General features: G+C 40.6%; 1 protein-coding gene across 8 annotated transcripts in view; it reads left to right on the top strand.

Moving 5' to 3' along the window:
- EHBP1 (EH domain binding protein 1) overlaps window positions 1–21,642 on the top strand; it is a 321,196-nt gene that overhangs the window by 266,283 nt on the left and 33,271 nt on the right. For 4 of the 8 annotated variants that reach the window (XM_030557932.1, XM_030557930.1, XM_030557933.1 and 1 more), the window contains 4 exons: window positions 7,357–7,484; window positions 10,109–10,247; window positions 10,399–10,505; window positions 13,739–13,862. In XM_030557932.1, the coding sequence (XP_030413792.1) occupies window positions 7,357–7,484; window positions 10,109–10,247; window positions 10,399–10,505; window positions 13,739–13,862 (498 nt within the window). The remainder of the gene's footprint in view (window positions 1–7,356; window positions 7,485–10,108; window positions 10,248–10,398; window positions 10,506–13,738; window positions 13,863–21,642) is intronic. The other 4 variants (XM_030557937.1, XM_030557934.1, XM_030557938.1 and 1 more) reach the window with 1 other exon arrangement.

Raw genomic sequence — 21,642 nt, 5'->3', positions numbered from 1 at the left:
CAATGTGGACACAAGAACAAATGGCTATAAACTGGACACTAGGAAGTTTAGACTTGAAATTAGAGGAAGGTTTCTAACCATTAGAGGAGTGAAGTTCTGGAGCAGCCTTCCAAGGGGTGTAGTGGGGGCAAAAGACCTATCTGACTTTAAGATTAAGCTTGATAAGTTTATGGAGGGGATGGTATGATGGGATAGCCTAATTTTGGCAATTAATTGGGCAATTGACCTTTGATTATCAGCAGGTAAGTATGCCCAGTGGTCTGTGATGGGATGGAATCTCAGTTACTACAGAGAATTCTTTCCTGGTTGCTGGCTAGTGAGTCTTGCCCACATGCTCAGGGTTTAACTGATGGCCATATTTGGGGTCAGGAAGGAATTTTCCTCCAGGGTAGACTGGCAGAGGCCCTGGAGATTTTTTGCCTTCCTCTGCAGCATGAGGGCACGGGTCACTTGCTGGAGGATTCTCTGCAGCTTGAGGTCTTCAAACCACAATTTGAGGACTTCAGTAACTCAGACATAGGTTAGGGGATTGTTATTGAAGTGGATGGGTGAGATTCTGTGGCCTGCATTGTGCATGAGGTCAGACTAGATGATCATAATGGTCCCTTCTGACTTTAAAGTCTGTGAGATAATGAGTCAGAGGAGATGGTCTCACAGTACTCCTCCCAAGCTCCATATGAGACCCACTGCCAACAAGGCCTGAGAATGTACCCACAGATCACAGAATCATTAGGGTTGGAAGGGACCTCAAGAGATCATCTAGTCCAACCCCCTGCTCAAAGCAGGACCAATCCCCAAATCCCTAAATGGCCCCCTCAAGGGTTGAACTCACAACCCTGAGTTTAGCAGGCCAATGCTCAAACCACTGAGCTATCCCTCCCCCCCCACCTGGGAGTGCTTCCACCAGGCCCTATGCCACCAGAATGGCCATATTGGAACCTTTGGGTGGCACACTGACAGCCTGCTTCTCGAGCTTCAAGCCTCACCTGAGAACCTCCAGGTACACACCCTTGGCCACAGCATCCAGGGCCTTGGAACTGCTTCAGGAGATAGAGGAACAGGAAGCCGGTCCTGAGGAGGAAATAACACTAAAGACCATGTCCTCCTCTTCTCTGGACAAAGCCATCATGCCTCCCCAACCATTTCTGGCAGACAAGTTCCATCTTTTCCAAGAGCTGGCGAAGAGGGTGGCGGACACTCTCCACATACCACTAGAGGAGGTCAAGGACACCCACTATCAGCCTCTTGATATTCTCCACTTTTCATCCTCCTCAAAGATTGCCCTCCTAATAAATGAAGCCATTTTATACCTGGCAAAAACAATGTGCAAAACCCCAGCATTGGTGGTGCCAAATTGCAAATGTGTGGACAAAAAATGTTATGTCCTCAGCAAGGAATCACAATTCTTCTTTTCCCACCCTCCACACAATTCCATCATTGTGGACACTGTCAATTCCCGTGTCTGACAATACCAGTCCAAAGCTATGCCCTATGACAGGAATTGGAAGCATCTTGATCTTTTCAGTAGAAAGGTGTATTCCTCGTCACCTTACACTTCCATATTGCCAACTGTCAGGTGCTCATGGCCAAATACGATTGCACAAATTATAATAAACTTAATGATTTTATTGAAAAACTGCCAGAGGTACACTGGGAATCCTTCTAGGCCATCATACAGGAAGGGCAACTAGTGGCAGAAACTTTACTACAATTGGCCTTTGACGCCGCCAACAGACCAGCCCGGTCCTTCTCAATGGCGGTGGTGCTGTGATGGGCATCGTGACTCCACTTGTTGAGATTGCTGAAAGAGGTTCAGTTTACAGTGTAAGATCTTCCCTTCAAGGGCAAAAAGCTCTTTGCTGAAAAGACCAACACTTCCCTTCATACGCTGAAGGATTTCAGGGCTACCATCAGGTTGCTGGGAATCTATACACCCGGGCAGGAGAGACAATTTAGTCCTCAATCCTAGCATAGGTGATATGCAGCTCAATACAAACCTCAGTGCCATTACAAGCCACAAAGAAAGAAAGGGATATTCCCAAAATGCAAGCTGTCGAGCCCACAACCTTCATCCCAACCCCCAGTATCTAAGTTCCACTTTTGATGGGCAGGTTGAGGCACCACAAGACCCCCAACTGATACAACCAACATCATTGTACACCTATTTGGTTACCGACTGGCAATGTTTTGCAGTGCCTAGGAATGCATAACATCAGACCAATGGGTCTTACATATCGTCCCACCCAGGTACTCCATCCATTTCACTTCCCTACCCCCCTCCACAACACCCTTCCCCATCCCTCTTGAAAGACTCTTTTCACTGAAGTTTACTGCTACAGGAGTAGGTTAGGAGCTATAGAACCACTACCTCAACATCTATGAGGCAAGGGATTCTACTCTAATGCCCCTAGGAAGGGAGGTTGGAGAGCCCTTTTGGACTTCAGAGCTTTCAACAAGTTTGTCAAGGCTCAGAAGCACAAGATGGTCACCTTATCAATGATCATTCCAGCCTTGGAACTGGTAGACTGTTTTTTGATTCTTGACCTCCAGGACGTCTGTTTTCACATCTTGATCCTACTAACTCACAGACGATTTCTCAGGTTCGCTCTGGGACATGATCATTACCAATACAGAGTCCTCCCCTTCGAGCTCTCATCGACCCCGAGACCATTTTCCACAATTCTCTCAGTGGTAGCTGCTCATTTACGCTCACTAAGGATAATCATTTACCCATACCCGGACGATTGTATCCTTAGAACCCAATCTCTCAAGGAGGCTCACCAAGTCATTGATACTATGATACACTAGTTCACAGAACTGGGTCTACAGATCAACACCCAGAAGTCAACACGCACTGCAGAGCAATGCCTGGAATTCATAGGGGCTGACCTGAACACCCTACAGACTAAAGCCCTCCTAACCTCCAACAAAGATTCCTATCCCTGGTTTCACTCATAGACAATGTTCAATGCAACCCACAAGTACCGGCCAGGCTCCACCTCCAACTCTTAGGACATATGGCAGCAGGCATAGCAGTGATATCGCATGCCAGACTCCACATGTGATACCTCCAACAGTGGTTCAGTTCGGTTTACAGACCAAATAGGGACAGGTTGGACAAACCCCTATCAGGATCAGAAACTCCTTAGATTGGTGGAAGGACCCGGCCAATGTGTGCAAAAGGATCCCCTTCTCGCAGACATCACCATCGTCGCTCCTTAGCACCAATGCATCACACACAGGGCAGGGCATGCATTTAAATGGCCTCTTGACACAAGGCAAATGGTCGCCTGCAGAGATATCCCTCCACATCAATCTCCTCGAGTTGAGAGCGGTCAAGAACACCTGTGTCCACTTCCTCCCACTGATTGCAGGATCATACACAAAGATCCTAAGAGACAATATAGCATACATGTACTACATTAATAGGTAAGGGGGATCAGGTCACCCTCCCTATGTGAGGAAGCAATGACATTATGGAACTGGTGCATCTCCCATGACATCACCCTGTCCACGGGTTTCCTCCCAGCACACAGAACTCAGTAGTAGACAATCTGAGTTGCGAATCGGAGATACATCCGTTTGTGCTTCATGACCTTGTCACGTGATGGAGATCACCATCCATAGACCTGTTTGCCACTTACCAGAACAAGAAATGTCCATGCTCCTGCTCCAGAGCAGGGATGGAACAGCACACCCTGGGCAATGCCCTTCTTTTCCCATGGGATGGGGACCTTCCTTACATCTTCCCTCCATTTCCTCTACTTCTGAAGGTCCTATTAAAAATAAAAAGGAACGGCACTCATGTCATTCTGGTCGCTCCTACCTGGCCAAGACAGACCTAGGACCCTGGCTTGGCACAGCTCGCAACATGCCCATCAATCTCCCTCCTAGCTATTCCGCACCTCCTCTCACAGGACAAAGGGCATAATCTGCATCCCAACCTGGGGATTCTCTCCCTCAAAGCATGGCTCCTCAAAGGTGGTTCCAGCAGCTAGAGAGCTCCTGCTCCAGGGATGTACAAGAGGTTCTATTCCACAGTAAGAAGTCCTCCACATGACACACTTACCTGCAGAAATGGTTGAGGTTTCAGATTCGGTGCATGTCCCAACATCCACGTCTCTTCCACACATCCTAGACCATGGTCTGACCCTTAAAAAGTCAGGACTATCCCTAAGCTTTCTTAGGGTCCATCTAGCAGCTATCACAGCTTTTCGCCAATGTGTAGAGGGGTACTCAGTGCTGTCAGACCCAACCACAAAATGTTTCCTCAAGGGTTTAATAAAATAAATGTGTGCAAAGGGATCCCCTTCTCGCAGACATCACCATCGTCACTCCTTAGCACCAGTGCATCACATACAGGGCAAGGCATGCATTTAAATGGCCTCATGACACAAGGCAAATGATCTCCTGCAGAGATATCCCTCCACATCAATCTCCTCGAGTTGAGAGTGATCAAGAACACCTTTGTCCACTTCCTCCCGCTGAGCCTCAGCCTCCACTTCCTACCCCCATGTAAGATCTAAACCTAGTATTGAAACGGCTGACTTTTGACATCTATCAACTAAATCTTTTGATATATATCAATGAAAATGGTGTTCTTCATAGCGATTATCTCATCCAGAAGAATAGGAGAGATAGCAGCCCTAATGGCACATCCCCGCTACACAGTATTCTTTCCGGATTATGCTCAGGGCACATCCAAAATTCATCCCCAAGGTAACTGCTCTATATCACGTGAATCAATTAATTCACCTTCCAGTCTTCTACCCCATGCCTCACCAAGGCAACAGGGAGGCTATACTTTATACCCTCGACATCAGGAGAGTCCTGGCCTTCTACCTTGACAGGATGAGGGCCTTCAGGAAGTCCCCTAGACCAGTGGTCCCCAAACTGTGGGGTGTGACCTAAGGGGGCACAGAGGAACATTTGTGGGGCACAGTGGGGCCCAGGCCAGCCCCCAGGAGGCTGGGAGGGAGCAGTCTGCCCCCAGCTCCATTCTGGCCCCAGCGGTCCAGCCCCACTCCTGGCTGGGGCTCTGCTTCCAACTGGGGCCCCTAGCTCCAGTTCCTGGCCCCAACTGTGGCCTCGCTCCTGGCCAAGGCCCCAGCTGCAGTGCCTGCCCCACTCCCACTGCAGCCTTGGGCCTTGACCACAGGCCTGCTCCCAGCCCCAGCCCCCAATCACAGCTCCCAGGGGGGCATGAATCAGGTAAGGGAGGGGTGGGGCAAAAGGTTTGGAGACCACTGTCCTAGACTTTCCTTCTCCATTGTGGAAAGATCCAAGGACTCAGCAATATCAAACCAAAGGATCACTAAGTGGGTTCCGAACTGCATCAGACAGTGCTACCAAATTAGCAACATGACCCTTCCATATTCAGTTTGTACACATGCCACAAGATCGATCTCATCCGTCGCCTTCTTCAAGAATGGTCACTGTGGGTGCTCCATAATCCACCCACCTCCTCTCTACTTCAGAGTTCTTGTCAGTGACTCTGTGGCAGAGGAGGAATTGAGGGGGATTAGCCCATGCGTGCTGACTAGTCTCGTGGCACAGCATGAGGGAGGACAGTGCATGTGTGGGCCTAATGGACCCTGCTACTGAAGTTCTCTGATCTGTAGCTCAGGGACATAAGCACACCTACAGTAGAGCACTCATAGGGACACATCTCGAAGAACCATCATTATTGCACAAGGTGAGTTACTTCTTTATACTTGGGAGGAGAAGACAATTAGGAATTGATTATTTATGGTATGTCTCCTAACCTAGTGATTCTCCAACCTTTCTTTCTGTGGACCATTTTTCTAAGAGAGAGATCCTACTGGAGACAGGTGGATGGGATGAACACCCAAAGAGTCCGTTCTATTTGAGATCTTCGGTTATTTGATTAATGAATTTGTTACCTGCTGAACCCTTCTTCTTTCCATAGAATTTTAGGCAGAATCCATAAAAGAAGTAAAAGGAAACTGGTTTGAGAACTTCTTTTTGAAATGTGGAAGTTGTTGATTTTAAATCCTGCATCAATATTTGTTACTGCCGCTACCATGTGCTGCTGTGAATGTATTTTATAAAACGTGAACATCTGTGTATTACAAATATTGCATGGTGTTTGTGTATAAGCCAGTGTGTATGTGTGTGCACTCATATGTTAGGCTAAATTATAGCCACCGTGCATCGGTGTGCCAGAGAAGAGCGAAGCTGTCCTTCATCACACCCCGTCACATCATGTCTCTGTAGGAGGCAGGCAGATATGTGGTTGTTAACTCCCCAGGAATATTTTGAGGAACAGGATGTCCAACATTGTTCACAGAACTCCAAGCCTTAGAAGGAGTGCGGTTAGGAAATAAATTTGACTACTCCTTCCTGCATTCTAGCTTGTGAGTACAGGACTGCAGTTTGGAGTGCAAGGTACATCTGTAGAACACATGTAGCAAGTGCTGTTCTGCAATGTGTTCACCCCATGCACGACTTGCATGCATAATTCCTCCAGGTGATGCACCTTCTGCTCCCTACCAGTGTGACTGTAGCTCACAAAATTGTAATATATTCTATTAATCTCTCTCTCTCAAATATGTGTGTGGTCATATGTATGGTTGGGGTGGGGGTGTGTACGTGCACACACTACTCACATACAAAACACTATATACTTTGCATGTGGTCAAATAAGCATTAATGGGAAGTGAAATATTGTACATATGAGCCCCGATGCAAAGTCCATAGGAATTTTTCCAGTGACCTCATTGGGGGTTTGGATGAGGCTTCTGAAGATTTTATTTTTGTATTTGATTTCACTCCTAACTCCATTATATTCCATAATTTATAACAAACATTACTAGAAAGATGGCTTTGTTGTCACTCTGGTTTTAAAGTTGAGAAGCTGTGCCCAAGGAATCTTGTGTTAACCATTCAAGTTTACAAAGAATATTAATTTATCAGAACCTAAAATACCTGATGAATTTTTAATATTCCATCTTAAAATAAATTCTTCTCTAAAAGTTTTTATATATCCAAAAGAGAAGCCAGAGTATGTGTACTAGCTGAGAGGAATTTAACGTTTTGTGAAGTTCATGTGTTTATCATTCACTACTTTATAACATAGTACAAGCTGTACTTGATGGTGCAGAACCAAGTTCTAACTTTCTTTAATGTATGTTTTTGAGAAAACTTGGGAGATGTTTGTATGTGTAACACATACAGATCTAGTTCAATATGTGCTTTAACGATCTTTTTCTCCTCAGTTTTCACTTTTTAGTTTAAAATGATAGTACTATGAATTCTATTAAACTGATACATTGTTGTAGCAACTCTCCATTTAAATGCATCTCACTCTGTTGTACGTGGTATTTGCATATTTAGCAGAACAAAACAGTAAGTTGGTGGATTTGAAGCTGAGGAAGCTCCTAGAAGCTCAGCCACAGGTGGCAAATTCACTCTCCAGTGCTGCTCAGAAAGCTGTAACTGAGTGCTCAGAGCAAGACATTAAGGTAAGTTTTGATTAATGCTTTTATCTCAGTACCTGTGTGTTCTGATTTCTGGTTTGCATTTTATGATGAGGAAAATAATTTCTTATCAAATCCATCACAGTATGAAATGCAGAGAATCTGCTGGGCAGTGCAGTTGCAGAGTTTGCAGTGCAGTGGGGTTCTTCTACGCATCAATCAACACATTTTCTGTTTATATTATGATTTTTTTTAGCCATACTATAGCTATAACTGTAATTGGCTGGCATAATCGTGAGGTCTGTACAAACACCTCTAAATTCTTACTGTTCAGCTTACCACTTAAATCTGAAATGAAGGCATAGGAAGAGTCAGTGGCAAAATTCTCATTGACTGCAGTGAGAGCAAAATTGGACACCACGTATTTTTCTTCCCTTTCAAGTCTCACCACCTGTTTTGCTCAACCAAAACTAGAATGTATTATGTTGTAAAAATATATAGAGGTCTGTGTAATCTGGAAGTGAGTGAGTCTGAGAAAAATGAATTTTAAGACAAGTATATACGCTGCATGTTTTGTCAATCTTTAATGTACACCATTTTAACATAAAGTACATACATATGAGTTTTCCATTTTATTTTCTTAATTAGGCCCTTTTATGTTATTACAACTAAATAAAAAATACCCTGTGCATGTCATTAATATCTCTATGGCTTTGGGGCACTTCCAGTTGTGTATAACTTTTCACCCACCTGCAGACTGTGGGGACAGCACTGCTGACTGAAAGGATTTCCTTCCCCAGATACAGAGATGCTTTGAAGTCCCAAAACAATGACTTTCATTGCTTTTCCCTTACACTGTCGGTTCCTATAAATTGGTGATGAAAGTGTGTGGCAGCAGTAAAGGACTTTCGGTCTCTATCTTTGAACAAAAGGAAGCCTGGATCAAGTCTGATTTTTGCGTTCAATTTAGCTTTCTGCAGTGGATTTAATGCAAAATGAAGCTGGCCCAAGAATAATACAATGGATTGAAAAGGCTAACTGAATTAGTGGGCTTAGAGGAATACATTTGTAAAGTGGCAGAAGTCCCTAGTCATAAAAAGCTTTCTTAAAATGGGATTTACTTGCTAATCGCACTGATATTTTAGCATGTTGCCAGGCCTAAAAAATTAGCCTTGTTTGTTTATTTTGGTAAAGACTTGAGTTCAGACTTCAAATATCTATTGTCCTAACAATAGAAAGCCACCTTTTATTTAAAACCAGAATCATAACCGCCCAAAAACATACCTCTTGAAAAACATGCATCTAATGAGAGTGATACTTTTTTAAAGCTTAGTTCAATAAATGGCACACAGGCACCTTCATTAGGGCAATTTGATATCCGCTAACCTGATGAAAATGATGTTTCTTTATAAAAGCTTTTCGGTATTAATTGATTTTTTTTTAAGTTACTCCAACAAAAGGTGCAACTTAACAGCGTGCCTTTGTGTACGTCTTTTTAACAAAGAGTTTAAAAATGGTATTGCAAAGAATATATGGTGTCCATCTGTTCTCATGGAGCTTTCCGCATTGAGTTGGATTTGTGTTTTAATAAAATGCAGTTTACACGTTTATAAATGAGGCATTCTGTGTTTGTGGAAAAGGATAAACTGTTACCTTCCCTTGAGGATTCTGTATCCCAGGCCTCCTCGAGGCTAGAGAATAGGCCATTGGAGAACTCCCTCATTACTGATTGTCTCAATGCAGAGGAAGGGCAAAGTCTTGGTAGCTTTTGATAACCAGTTTCAGCATTCAGCAGGCTTAGCTATTAGTCATGCATCTTAGCCTTTCCCTATTTACTTTCAAAACACTTAATAAAAATAATAAAAGATTAGGTATAAAATGAAATATTTGTTTGGTACACAGCACCTCGGTATCTGCAGTTTCCACACATTGCAGTGGTTCAGTCTTCTGGGATATTTCATGTTGATAGAACCATTTGAATTTGTTACCAGTATTAACATAGGAAGCTCTGGAAAAGATAATTGTAGTTTCCTTAGCTGTAAAGAGCTTACTTACAAATCTGGCTTTGGAAAGTTATAGCTGATGAAATGCAGTTCAGTGGGATAGTATTATAATCCTACCTTTTAGCCTTCATCCAGCATTAGTGGTTTATCTCAATGGGCATAAAATTAGAAACTAGTTCTTCTTGTCATACAAGTCTGTGGGACTATACAAAACGATAGAATTCTTTACTGGGCAGAGTTGTGAGGGAGAAAGACTAAAGGCAACATGCTTTTCAAGTGATTATAGATCAAGTTTAGAGTATACATTATGCAGGTTGGCACTAATGTATACCATGCAGGACAAATTAAAGTTGTAAAAGAGTTATCTGTCATTTAAAATCTACATCATTGAAAGATATTCGCCATAGTTAACAGATCTTGATGTTGAGCAATACAGAGTCCTGCCTGATGATGCCAAACAAACCAAAACCAATCACCGCCAAAAAAAAGTTCATCACTCTGCTTCTTTTTCAGCAGCTGATACTTTTATCCCGCACAACAGCAATCTGAGTTGTGAAATTCTCTGCAAACCCCGCATTGTGTTCTGTCATTGAAACATACCTTTCCAATGTGTGATTTCACATTTGTAAACAAAATAATCTGTTGTATGTCTTGTTTTTCTGACAGAATGGAACAGAAGAATATCGTGCTGAGCGATTACAAAAAGCAACAGAACGTTTTAGAAATCCTGTTGTGTTCAGCAAGGACTCTACAGTCAGAAAAACTCAGCTCCAGTCTTTCAGTCAATATGTTGAGAACCGACCAGGTAGGAGAAAATATAAAACATGTTTTCCCATCTTATGATTTAATAATATTTAACAATAAATATATTAAAATCCTGATAATGTAAGTCCACATTTCAATACACAAATATCAAGCTTTATAATAATTTTACATGTCTTTCCCCTTTTTTCAAGAGATGAAAAGGCAAAGATCAGTACAGGAAGATACAAAGAGAAGAAATGAGGAGAAGGCAGCGATAACTGAAACTCAGAGGAAGCCATCAGAAGATGAAGTGCTTAATGTATATTAATTTTTTGTCTGGTTTCATGATTGCTGATAATTCCAAGCTGTATGTGGAAATAGTGCCTTTATTTGTTAAAATGAGATGTTAGGGTTTTTTAGATGTCAATCTCCAGTGCATTCAAAGCAGAGTGAGAGGGGTGCGCTGTTGAATTAGTCTGCAGTGTGGTGATAATTGTCAGATAAAAAAAAAATGAATTTTTCAGAGTTCCACAGCCCCAGCTTCCTTGAGACATTTCCATCAGGGCACTTCCCATAAAGAGATTCCAGTATTGATCTACTGGGAGGATTTTAATTATTACAATAGCAGATACCGCAGAGCTGCAGTTAGAGGGAAGAGTCACATGAGACCTGCTAGAATTTCTCAGCCAACCCATTTTGTTGGCTTGGGTTAATGGGTGTTCAACCTTTCCATTATCCAGATCAGCCGTGAATTACTAGCTGAATGATGTTTGCATTAATATAATATATATGGTAATTTCTTCACTTAATTAACGGGGAGGTTCAGCTCAGTAGGGGTATGGGCTGATCATGTGTAAAATTGATTTGTGAGGGAAATATTTGATAGACCGCAGGGAGAAAGCTGCTTTTGAATGACAGCTGCGGGACAGAAGGAAGAAGAACAAGTTTTAACCTGAATTTTTTGACTGGAAGCACAGCATAGTCTTTGATGGTGGTCATATGTTGCTGTCCACAATTTGTCTAAATGCGTTCATTCTTTTTGCTGAAGCAATTCAGTGCCAGTTAGAGATTTTGTAATGCTGTGATACCTATAGTAAATCACCTAACTTCTTAACAATCTCTCAGCTACTTTATTAGCATAGCTGTGCTTTAGCAAAGCTGGTAAGGTCTTCCTCAGTGAATTCACATTATAAATGCAGATAATACATATGAACACTTGGAATATTTCATCCTGACACAGCATTTCTTTTCATCTTCTAATAGCATTGTGAACAATTCTGCATGCTGACATTAGTGACATTTTTATACTGTTTTCAATTAATTGTAGTTGAAAGGCAATATATTTCACATATCATACATCACTTCAGCTCACCCACACTAATTCTCTTGTTCATGTACTCCACTTGGAGGCTGTCTTTCCTTAATTGTGTTGTGGCTACGAGATAGGTGAAAAAAAGTTTCTTTTAGAACTGATGCTATTTTCTGGTGTGACCGCAGTGTGTTGCAACAACATGCCTATTTCACCAGGTGCCCAAGATCTTAAAGTTCCGGACTTGTTACATATAGTTGTGAGACTTATGCCATCCTCTCAGCCTTCACAGTGAATTTATCTTTATTTACAGTAATATCCAGCTATAATAATTTTTATCCCTATGGTACAATTGTGAAGCTGTACCGACTCTTTCAGCAATATTTACTGAGAAACAATTGAAAGAATTCAGTCAAATTAGTTGTGACTGACTAACTAATCCAGCAACAAGTTAGCCAGTGATAGGGATATACAGATGATAAAAGAGCCTGCATTTTCCCCTCCTATCCCCAAAGGATAATGGCTATAGGTATATCCCTTTGCAAAGGACAAGAGGAATCTGAAAACAAGCCTCATCTGTATTAAGCTTCTCAACCTTAAATCTGTCTCAAAGAGCCTTGGGGAGAATTCCTGAAAGCTTATTGGTGATTATGAAGAAAATGTGGAGGAGGCATCCCTGAAATAGTAGTATTTTCCTCCTAACTTCTTTTGCATAAATACCCCAACTATAATGTTTCAGTACTATGTAAGACTCCTTTTATGTCAGCCTCATCTATACAAACATTTAGTTTGCAGCAAGATGGGATGTGGATCTACCTCTTGCTAGCCTGTCACAGACTAACTTTCTGTGTGGACCCTGCTGACTACATTAATACTTCATTAATGTACTTTGCTCAAGCCCTAGGCTCGCAAGAGGTAGATTCACGCTCCAGCTTCCCACATGTAGACGGGGCCTAAGAGAATGTCCCAAATCAAAATAGTGCTCCAAAGGAAGTTGAACTCAATCTGGCCATATGAAAATAACTTTGGGATCCTGAATGACCACTCTCTACATCCTAGTGAGAGATCCAACTACACCTCTACCTCCATATAACGCTGTCCTCAGGAGCCAAAAAATCTTGCTTTGTTATAGGTGAAACCATGTTGTATCGAACTTGGCTTGATCCACTGGAGTGCACAGCCCTGGCCCCCGGAATGCTGCTTTACCGCATTATATCCGAATTCGTCTTATATCAGGTCGCGTTATATCGGGGTAGAGGTGTATTTTGTAAGTCAGGTTTGTTCATTGAGGATGTTTGTGGACATTTTGTGAGATTCATGAGGACCAGTATATATTGTCCTTCAAGACAGTGCTGAAACATGTAGGATACAGAGGACAAACTTGACTTTTTTTAGTGCTGTATAACTTTTCTGGTATGAAAATGTTTTAAAGTGATTTATAAAGTCTACGTACGGGGCTTCATTGCAGTTGGGGATTAACAAAACTGGGAAGGAGGAGCAGATCTAGTGTGTAGTCCCATTGCATCATAGAGACTGTGCAGTGGATTTTGACACCACCTGTCAGGATAAGAATCAAGGCTACACTAATTACCAATACTTTTACAGATCATTGTTTATAAGGGCAATAGCCTGCAGTAGGGGAAATCTGAAGAAGCATTACAGCCTAGTCTAGTGTGCGTCATCAGTAGAATTGACACAGAGAAACTAGATGCAAAAAGAAAGGAAGTTTGTTTTTGTTTTTCTAGTCCCAAAACCCATATTTTGCATTGTCACCAAGATGTTCTTGTGATGGTTCTTTCTAAAAACACAACCCCTAAAAGTTAGCAGTTTAAAACAAAATAAAAACTGGATGTAACAAATCACACGTAACTTATCAATGTAAATAATAATATAAAGTACCTTTGGATTATTGCTCCAGGTTTACTATGTTGTATATAACAACAGCTCTTACTTAGAAATAAATTATACAGAATTTCAAAAAATCAGGTCATTTTTAACAGCAAAATCAACATCTAGACACTGAAATATTCTCTAAGGAAACCGTGCTTTTTAAAAAAAAAAAAATAGTGCATCCAAATAATGATATTTGGCAAAATTGCAAGGTTTATAAAATGTAAGTGTTAGCTTTTTGGTAGTGAGCTGGATATTTGGTTGTTTAGGTAAGTGCCTTACTAAGTGTTTGTGGAAAGGAAAAATGCAACTTACAAGTGATGTTTTTTCTTCTTGTTTGTTCTCTTTAACAGAAAGGGTTCAAAGACACCAGTCAGTATGTTGTAGGAGAATTGGCAGCACTAGAGAATGAGCAAAAGCAAATTGACACCCGTGCCGCGCTGGTGGAGAAGCGCCTTCGCTATCTCATGGACACAGGTACGGTGCCCAATTACACTGTAAACAGTTTTGGCAAATTGAGCGTTCACAAACTCTTATAGAGTTTTGGAAGTGTGAATCTTTGAAGCCTGAATGTTCAGCAAAACTGCCTTGAAAATAAAAAGGCTGCGATTTGCAGCCACCTCTCTGGGCCCTGGTGATAAGAGTGCCTTCATGGGAAGTGATAACTTACCCTGATACCGTGTGAGCCAGCACTATTGAACAGTGTGCTCATCCATGCAGAGTTGGAATACACATCTGTGCCTCATTGATATGCCACTGCTAAAAAAAAAAAAAAAAAGAAAAAAAGTAAGATCTTCACTGTGCTACTGATTCAGAGGAAAAAGAAAAAAAAAAAGATTTGGCCAGCTAAAGCCATGTACTGCATGAAACAGAGCACAGTACATGGGGGAAGGCTCCATTGACGAGATCACTGAAATTTGAGAATATTATCTGGTTACTGATGCTGCACAATTTTTTATTTTTATTTTTTCTTTTCAAGAGAGCAGGTTTTTAAAAGTCTGTAATACTTTGTGTTGCAGGTGCAGTTGAAAGGATTAAAGTATATAGTCAGGTTTTTGTAAAATGCATTGTGGTTGCAAGTTCCCATCCGCAGTGAATGTTAGATTGGTATTAAATGCTGATTATCGTCATGGATGGGAAAGGTTTAAAAGAGTCATGCCATTTGGAACAAATAGTACTTCAGTATTTGAAAAATAAATAATACTTACTGTAATTCAGAAAATACTGATCCTGCCTTAGGAAGATAACAGTCTTGGGAAGAAAAGTTAATTGCTGCACATTATTTTATGGTTAAGTTATCTTTATATATGTATACAATATTAATATAAATGTAAGGTCTGACTTTAACTTGGGAAGCAAGGTTTTGTTGGGGTAAACTAAAAATCCAGTCAGATGTTATTAATTTATACTGTTGTATAAAGATGTATAAACTAAATTTAGTATCATGGCATGAAATGGGGATGCAATATCTGTCCAAAATTGTCGGGTGTTTTTAAATTTGTTTATTATCTAACATATCTTTGTTAGTTTTTTAATTTAAAAAAAATGTTCACACACAAAGAATCTGTCCCCCTATATGAGTGTTCAAATTAGGACCCTGATCTGGCAGCAGTTCTGGGCTTTATAAGTGCCTGGAGAGTCCTGCTTTATGTGCTACGATAGAATTAATATATTAATGTGCCATCACACACCCTTGTGTGCATTCTGTTTGTGTGTAGAGTAGAGAAAGACAAAGATTATTTACTCAAAAAAACCTTATAGAATCAGAAAAGATGCATCTTAAAACAATTTTTAAAAGGCAAGTGAACTCAGAGCATCTCCTCTGGACATGCACTGTTCGCATGCACGGTAGCCAGCTCATTTAAATCTAATTGTTCCTAGTCCTTGTTTTTGTTGTTAATATTTTAAAAGTCATTTTTCCTAAGTTTTAAAGTACAGAAATCGTTACTAGGTTCTTCAGGTCCTGGACATAGTGAAATGGACTTCTTAAGTCAAAATGAATATTTCTTTGTAAGTATGAGATGGCAAGTGTGGTATAGAGTGGATTTACATAGCAAAGGTGTATAGGTTTATAATTGGAATGCTAATGGGGCACCTTTACCTATAGGGCTACAAATGGTTCAACTATATTGAGAAACATTCTTTTTGGATTCTTGGCCTATTTTCATTTTGCTATCAAACTTCCTTATATTTACATAAATGATTTGACTACTGCAGGGTGACAATTCTGTATTTGCCTTCTCAGTATAACAGCACAAATGCATGTGTAGGGGAAGGGAGAGGACACCTTTCAAGACGAGAGACTCTTGCCTGCACTTACCTTCATAGCCTTTAAAGCAGGGTTTTCAAACTTTTTCAAACTGTAGATCCCATCTCCCCTTCCAATTATACAATATCCCTGGGGAAGCTACAGAAATTGCCAACATAGACAAATAATATTAGGGAAATGTTTGTGTTGTTAACTGTCTTTAGTTAACTGTCTTTGGAGGGGGGCGGGGGGAGCCACGATCTCCTTTTGCTCTTCTTTTAAAATTCTGCTCCATTGTGTTCTGTTCTGCCCTGCACATGCTTCCCTGCCACCTGTTCCTAGTATTGCCTCACTGCAGATACTTCCCTACTGCCTGCTTCTCTTCTAGCCTTCCTCCTGGAGCCTTCTGATGGTGTCTGGCAGCTCCAGTCCTGTTGGTGGCTCTGTCCAAAAGGGTGTCTCTGGTTTTCCTCACCCATTCCTCTTAATGGAGTGGTCCCTAATGGAAGCAGCTAGGCAGACTGCTCATCTGCCTCGTTTCCAGCTTCTTTTACAAGTGTCCAGGCTTGTCTTTTTCAGTTTCTGAACACCTACAAGAGAATCTGGAAACAAGAAAGAAGAATGAGCACCAAATGACCAACCAGCATCCCACTGACCACCAGCAAGTGCTCTGTAGATCAAAACTTGAGAGCTGTTGCAGAAAAAATTACCACAACCTGATAGGGTACAAAATCCCTATAGGGAAGCTGATTGTTGATCTTTTGTGGGCTGTGGAAATTCTATCCTAGCCACTGGCACACATGTTGAGAAAACAGGGTTTTCAATTCTCACCGTTTCATTCTGTCTTGGTATTTGGTGTTTTTCTTAAAATCCTAGCTTCTAGATTTAAGAGATTGCATGAGAACCTCAGCTTTTGTTTTTTAAAAAGTGAGTTCCTAGCCCTCATGGCTGTGGGGAAAAGCTTGAAAACATGAAACAAGTGTACTCTAAAGTTTCAGAACCAGAAAGCAAAATAAAAATAACCCCACATTTGTTGTTGTTGTTTTTTTAATATCATGATTGGGGGGCAAGTATGATTTTTTAATGCTTGGATTTGTCAATACAGGAGACACCTTAAGAGAGCAGAGTTAATGTAAACTCTGGGCATTGCAGCCCACAGGATTTTCTAGTAACTCTTCTGGTGGTTCTTCCAGTGGAGAAAGTAGGGACATTGTTTGCCCGTCCCCATTGTCTCTGCTACTGACTAGGCCTTCTACCCTTTTTCCATGAAGTTTGGCATTGTTCTTTATTAGACGTCCTTCAGGAAGAGAGCTCTCTTTCCTCCTCCTCCTTTTAGGGAACAACGGTTTTATCTCGGACAGTTAGTGCTCTTTGTGGCCACCTGGCGATTCTTCGTCTTCCTACCTACAAGCTACATTTTATTGTTCAGCCAAGGAGAGACTGATTCAGCCTACCTCTTCTTTTAATATCCATTCTGGCTGATTAACATGCATTTGCCATTCATCTGCCTCCCATTCCTACACTTCAGGTAATTAAAGTGGAGGGATCAGTACCTTTCACCAAGCAGCAGTCTCCGTGGCACATTTACTCTGGTTCAGTCAAATATAGTGACTGGGCCTTGGAGAGTGCAGGCTTTGGTGATTGTGGAATAATTCATGGTTTTTACCAAAGGAGAATCACCCAGGATTGATAAAGCATAGGCAACCTACCCATGGGTAGAATCCCAGCTCCTGGAAGCATGTGATTGTAATCTCAGTTCACTTTTTCTTTAGGGCTGGTCTACACTTTCTAGAGGATCGACGCTGCAGCGATCGATGCATCGTGGTCAGTTTAGTGGGTCTTCACTAAATCGACCACCGATCACTCTCCCATCGACTCTTGTACTCCACCTTTATCAAGAAGAGTAAGGGGAGTCGATGGGAGAGCATCTCCCATCAACATCACATAGTGTGGACCCCACAGTAAGTAGATCTAAGCTATGTTTGTTTGAGTTACGCTATTCACATAACTCAAATTGCGTAGCTTAGATCGACTTTTCTCTTTAGTGTAGACAAGGCCTTAAAATGAAAGGTTTTGGCATCTGTGTTGCAAAGAAAGGCTTGAAAATGTGACCCGAGGATATTCAGTACAATGATGTCCAAAACAATATTTCTGAGAAGTATGAACTGCCCCATTCCATTCAGCTGCATGGGGTGTTAACTCCAGTGATGCACTGCCAATGCCACACCCACAGAGAATTCTGTGTGTGATAGAAGGAGGCCTGCTTGGCCCACTCACCCAAGCAGATATACCCCAACTGCTAGGGTAAGAAGTGGAGCAGGTGTCCCATCTGCTGCCATCACTGCATCTCCAGAGAGAGGAAGGGGCTCTGCTAGTTCCGAGGGGAAGGGGATGCCCCTGCTCTCTAGTGGGGTTGGGGCTGCAAGGGTGGATTTACATGGCACCCAAGTCATGGTGCATCTCGGATCCTGGATTTCATTATTCTGGCCCTGGAAGCACCCTTTCAGTATAGAGAGCAGAATCCCTGGCCGCTATCCAAGGGAAGCTTATGGAACTTCCAACAGCCAGGGAGGAAATTTGGAGAGGATAGGGTCTTGCATTTATTATCAGCTTGACTAATAACACTTTTCTGGGGTGTGTTAAAAATAAAAGTAATTAAAATTACAGGTGACTGACTTATATTTGGATCTGAGTAGTCAGGTGTTTATTAACATTTTGTAATTTATATCATTGGTTTGGTGTACGTTTCCTGTATTAGCAATACTTACTCTTTGCACTTAAAATGAAAAGGTAATCTGACCTTATTCCAGTGAAATATAGTTTATTAGTACATTGTAAGACTGTGAGGAAAATCAGCATTTCAGTGACACAAACACAATCTGAATAAGCTGATGTCATGTCTGTGATTACACTCTAAATATCTGTAATGGTTACACTTACAGAAGAGCCTTTCCACTGCTGCTTCTGAAATATACTATAACAAAGGCTCAAGCCTCTGGAAGGGTAGGAGAGAAAAGGCAGGGCTGAAGGTAAAAGTAATTAGATGAAGGCAAAAATAAGAGGGGGTATTTGTATAATTGCATATAAAAATCACATAATTTAGTATCATTGATTTCCTTTCTTCGCCCATTATAATGACTTGACATTAAATGATGACAATGGCAGGATTATCTTGCTTTTTTTCAGCGTTGTACTTAACCATGTTGTACCTAGCCTATGTTATGGATAAAGTAGTTTCGTCTCCTCTTCTGATAGTCTTTTCCCCCACTGCAAATCTTTCTATCTACTGTATTGATCTTAAGGTGCTTATTGCCTTGGTATCTAAGCACCAATCAAAATGCAAAATTGCCACATAATACAACAAAAACAAATTAAAAAAAGCTTAGTTTAAAAATCCTTAATCTAACTCTCTTTTTGGTCACTATTTTCTCATGCATTACAAAAACAGTTACTTGAAAAAAATGTACAGCTATCAAACATTCTGTTATCTGACCACAGGGTATGAAGAGTTTTTAATTGTTTTTTTGATTAGCTACAAGCTCATAAATTCAGGTAAATGCACACTTGTATTTTCTATGTGAGATTCTGTACATTGCCAATGGATGAACATGTTTAGGGTACTGTATAAGGATTAATGAAATAACAAAAACTGTGCTGCTGCTGATTGACCAGTGATGGTAAATGTAATTGAATTAGCCAGTGCACTAAAATAAATGTAGACAAAATAAATATAGACAAGAGAATCTGGTGAAAGCTTCTGTAATGTTTTAGATTAATAGGCATACAGAATTCTTCACATTTTTTATTACGTTGTCCCTAGATGAATTCAAAGTAATTGGGGTGGTTAATTTTATTTACACAGAGCCGTTCACAGCGCATTAAATAATAGAGATAATTGAACAAGAATTGTCAAGTGTGTACTGATATCAGACATATTACAGAAGGGAATGTGCATAAAACTTCATTTCTATGCAGCCATTGTTTATGGTAATTAAGTACACAGATTTATCCCTTGGTTGCCTTCCAAGCTTATGGCAACTGCTATTGTTGTGCTCCATTAATATGTAATCAGGAAATAGTTTAATTTTCTAATCTGCAGTTTGAGAATTCACTTTCTAACAACTCTTAATTACTGCATTGCCCTAATGATGCTCATGGTTATGAAAATTGAACCAATAAACTCAGTGGAAGAAGCCAGGGGGGATTATAATTCCAGAGGTGGTGCTTACTTAATAAACTTGTTATGCCTTCACCAGAGGGAGCTCAGTGTCCTTCAAAAGCATCTAATTTTATATTTCAGAATTTTTTGTATCTACTGTGTAAAGAGTTAATGTACAGTAGGGGGGGTTGTTGTAAATTAATTCACTAGAGAACTAGATATGTGATAATATCACCAATTTTATATTTTTCAAACCGTACACTAATTTTACAATTGAATTGTACAGGGAATAGCACAGTCAGTTTAAACTATTGTTTTAAATTGGCTTCATTATTTTATTTTCCCTAAAGTTTACTTTCTTTCTTTAGCAGCATTAGCGCATAAACAATACCATCTGACCCTGGGACCTCTCTAGCTATGCACACGTAGACACATACACATTTTTTTAATAGTCACCAAGTCAGATTTACTCCATTTTCAGTTCACTGGTGTTTTTCTCAGCCTAATTCTGCTCTCACTGACACTGATTTTACATTGGTTTAACACTGTTGACAGCAGTGGAATCATTTCTACTTTATGCCGGGGTAACATAGATCAGAATCAAGCTCATAACCTTAAATTCACTGTGATTATTTCATCTAGTTCTCATAACTTTTGAAATGCCCAGTCCTGTAAGTAAGAGAATCAAAAAGGAGGTATGGGGTAGTTATTTAAAATATCAATATTTACCTACATTTACCATATAGCGTTAGCACAATTTAGAAATAGGAAATGTCTGTGGTATCTCAGATAGCACTGTGTGGTAAAACTTGGCAAACATTGACTTTATAATGGCAACTAGTGTAATTTGGCATCTCCTATACACATTGCTTCTCATCTTTTTTAAAAAAAAAAAATACCCAATTTCAACATTCCAGGTGCCCAAAGTAGGGGCAGGATTACCATCTCTTATCCACTCTTTCACCTCTCCTTTTTCAGCGTGTAAGCTTTCTTGTCAATAGAACTAATTACATGGTGAACCTAACAACAAACATTAGAAACACTGCAAACACATGTGTTAAGTCACTGCAAATTAACTCTTACCAATCTAAAAAGCAGTGTATGCTTTGTTGCCATCATGTGAAGGAAAAATCATTTATTATATTTAGTTAGCGTTTTACACTGCTTCGAAGGTACAAAGAATTGAGCTTTACAAGAGCTAAACATCATTTGTTAATAGAAAAGGAATAAAGGTTCATTTTCAAAGTACATGCAAAAAAGAGGATTTAAGCAGTTTATGAAGTCTGTTGTTAACTAAATGAAATTTTCACTTTTAATATAAAAGATTACCTAGTGAAGTTTTCATATTTGCTCGTTCTGCCATGATATCCCCTCCTTGTCCTCCAGTACTGGCCAGTATGATGGCAGTACACCTCAGATTATGAATCCATGACAGCTTAATTTTCTTTTTGGAGTGATGTGATATATATGTGTATTTCTAGTTATCTCTAATGGTAGTCCTATGTACATATATAGGGAAAACTTACTTGGATATACTGTACAAACCTTTATAAGTCATAGAAATAAGGACTTATTCTTTATTTATTCATATTAGATGTTTGTATGCACAAATCACAGTTTCTTTATGTGAGCGCCCATTACAAATGACAATGGAGTTTACAAAACAAAGTGGGTCATTAGGTAGTTGGAAGACTGACTTGGTGATGCCAAGACGGCTGATTTCTTGTTTCTCCTTCCTTATCTTCAGTATTGTCAACAGCTGTGGTGAGAACATGCCTAAGAGCTATATTATCCAGAAGCCAGCTCTATAATGTATTTTTTCTTGCTACAGCAGTAGTATCTGGCTGGCT

This window comes from Gopherus evgoodei, chromosome 3 (genome assembly GCF_007399415.2).
Source record: "Gopherus evgoodei ecotype Sinaloan lineage chromosome 3, rGopEvg1_v1.p, whole genome shotgun sequence".
NCBI lineage: Eukaryota > Metazoa > Chordata > Testudines > Testudinidae > Gopherus > Gopherus evgoodei.
The sequence above is the reverse complement of the archived record's forward strand: the minus strand, read 5'-3'. Positions and strand labels throughout refer to the sequence as shown.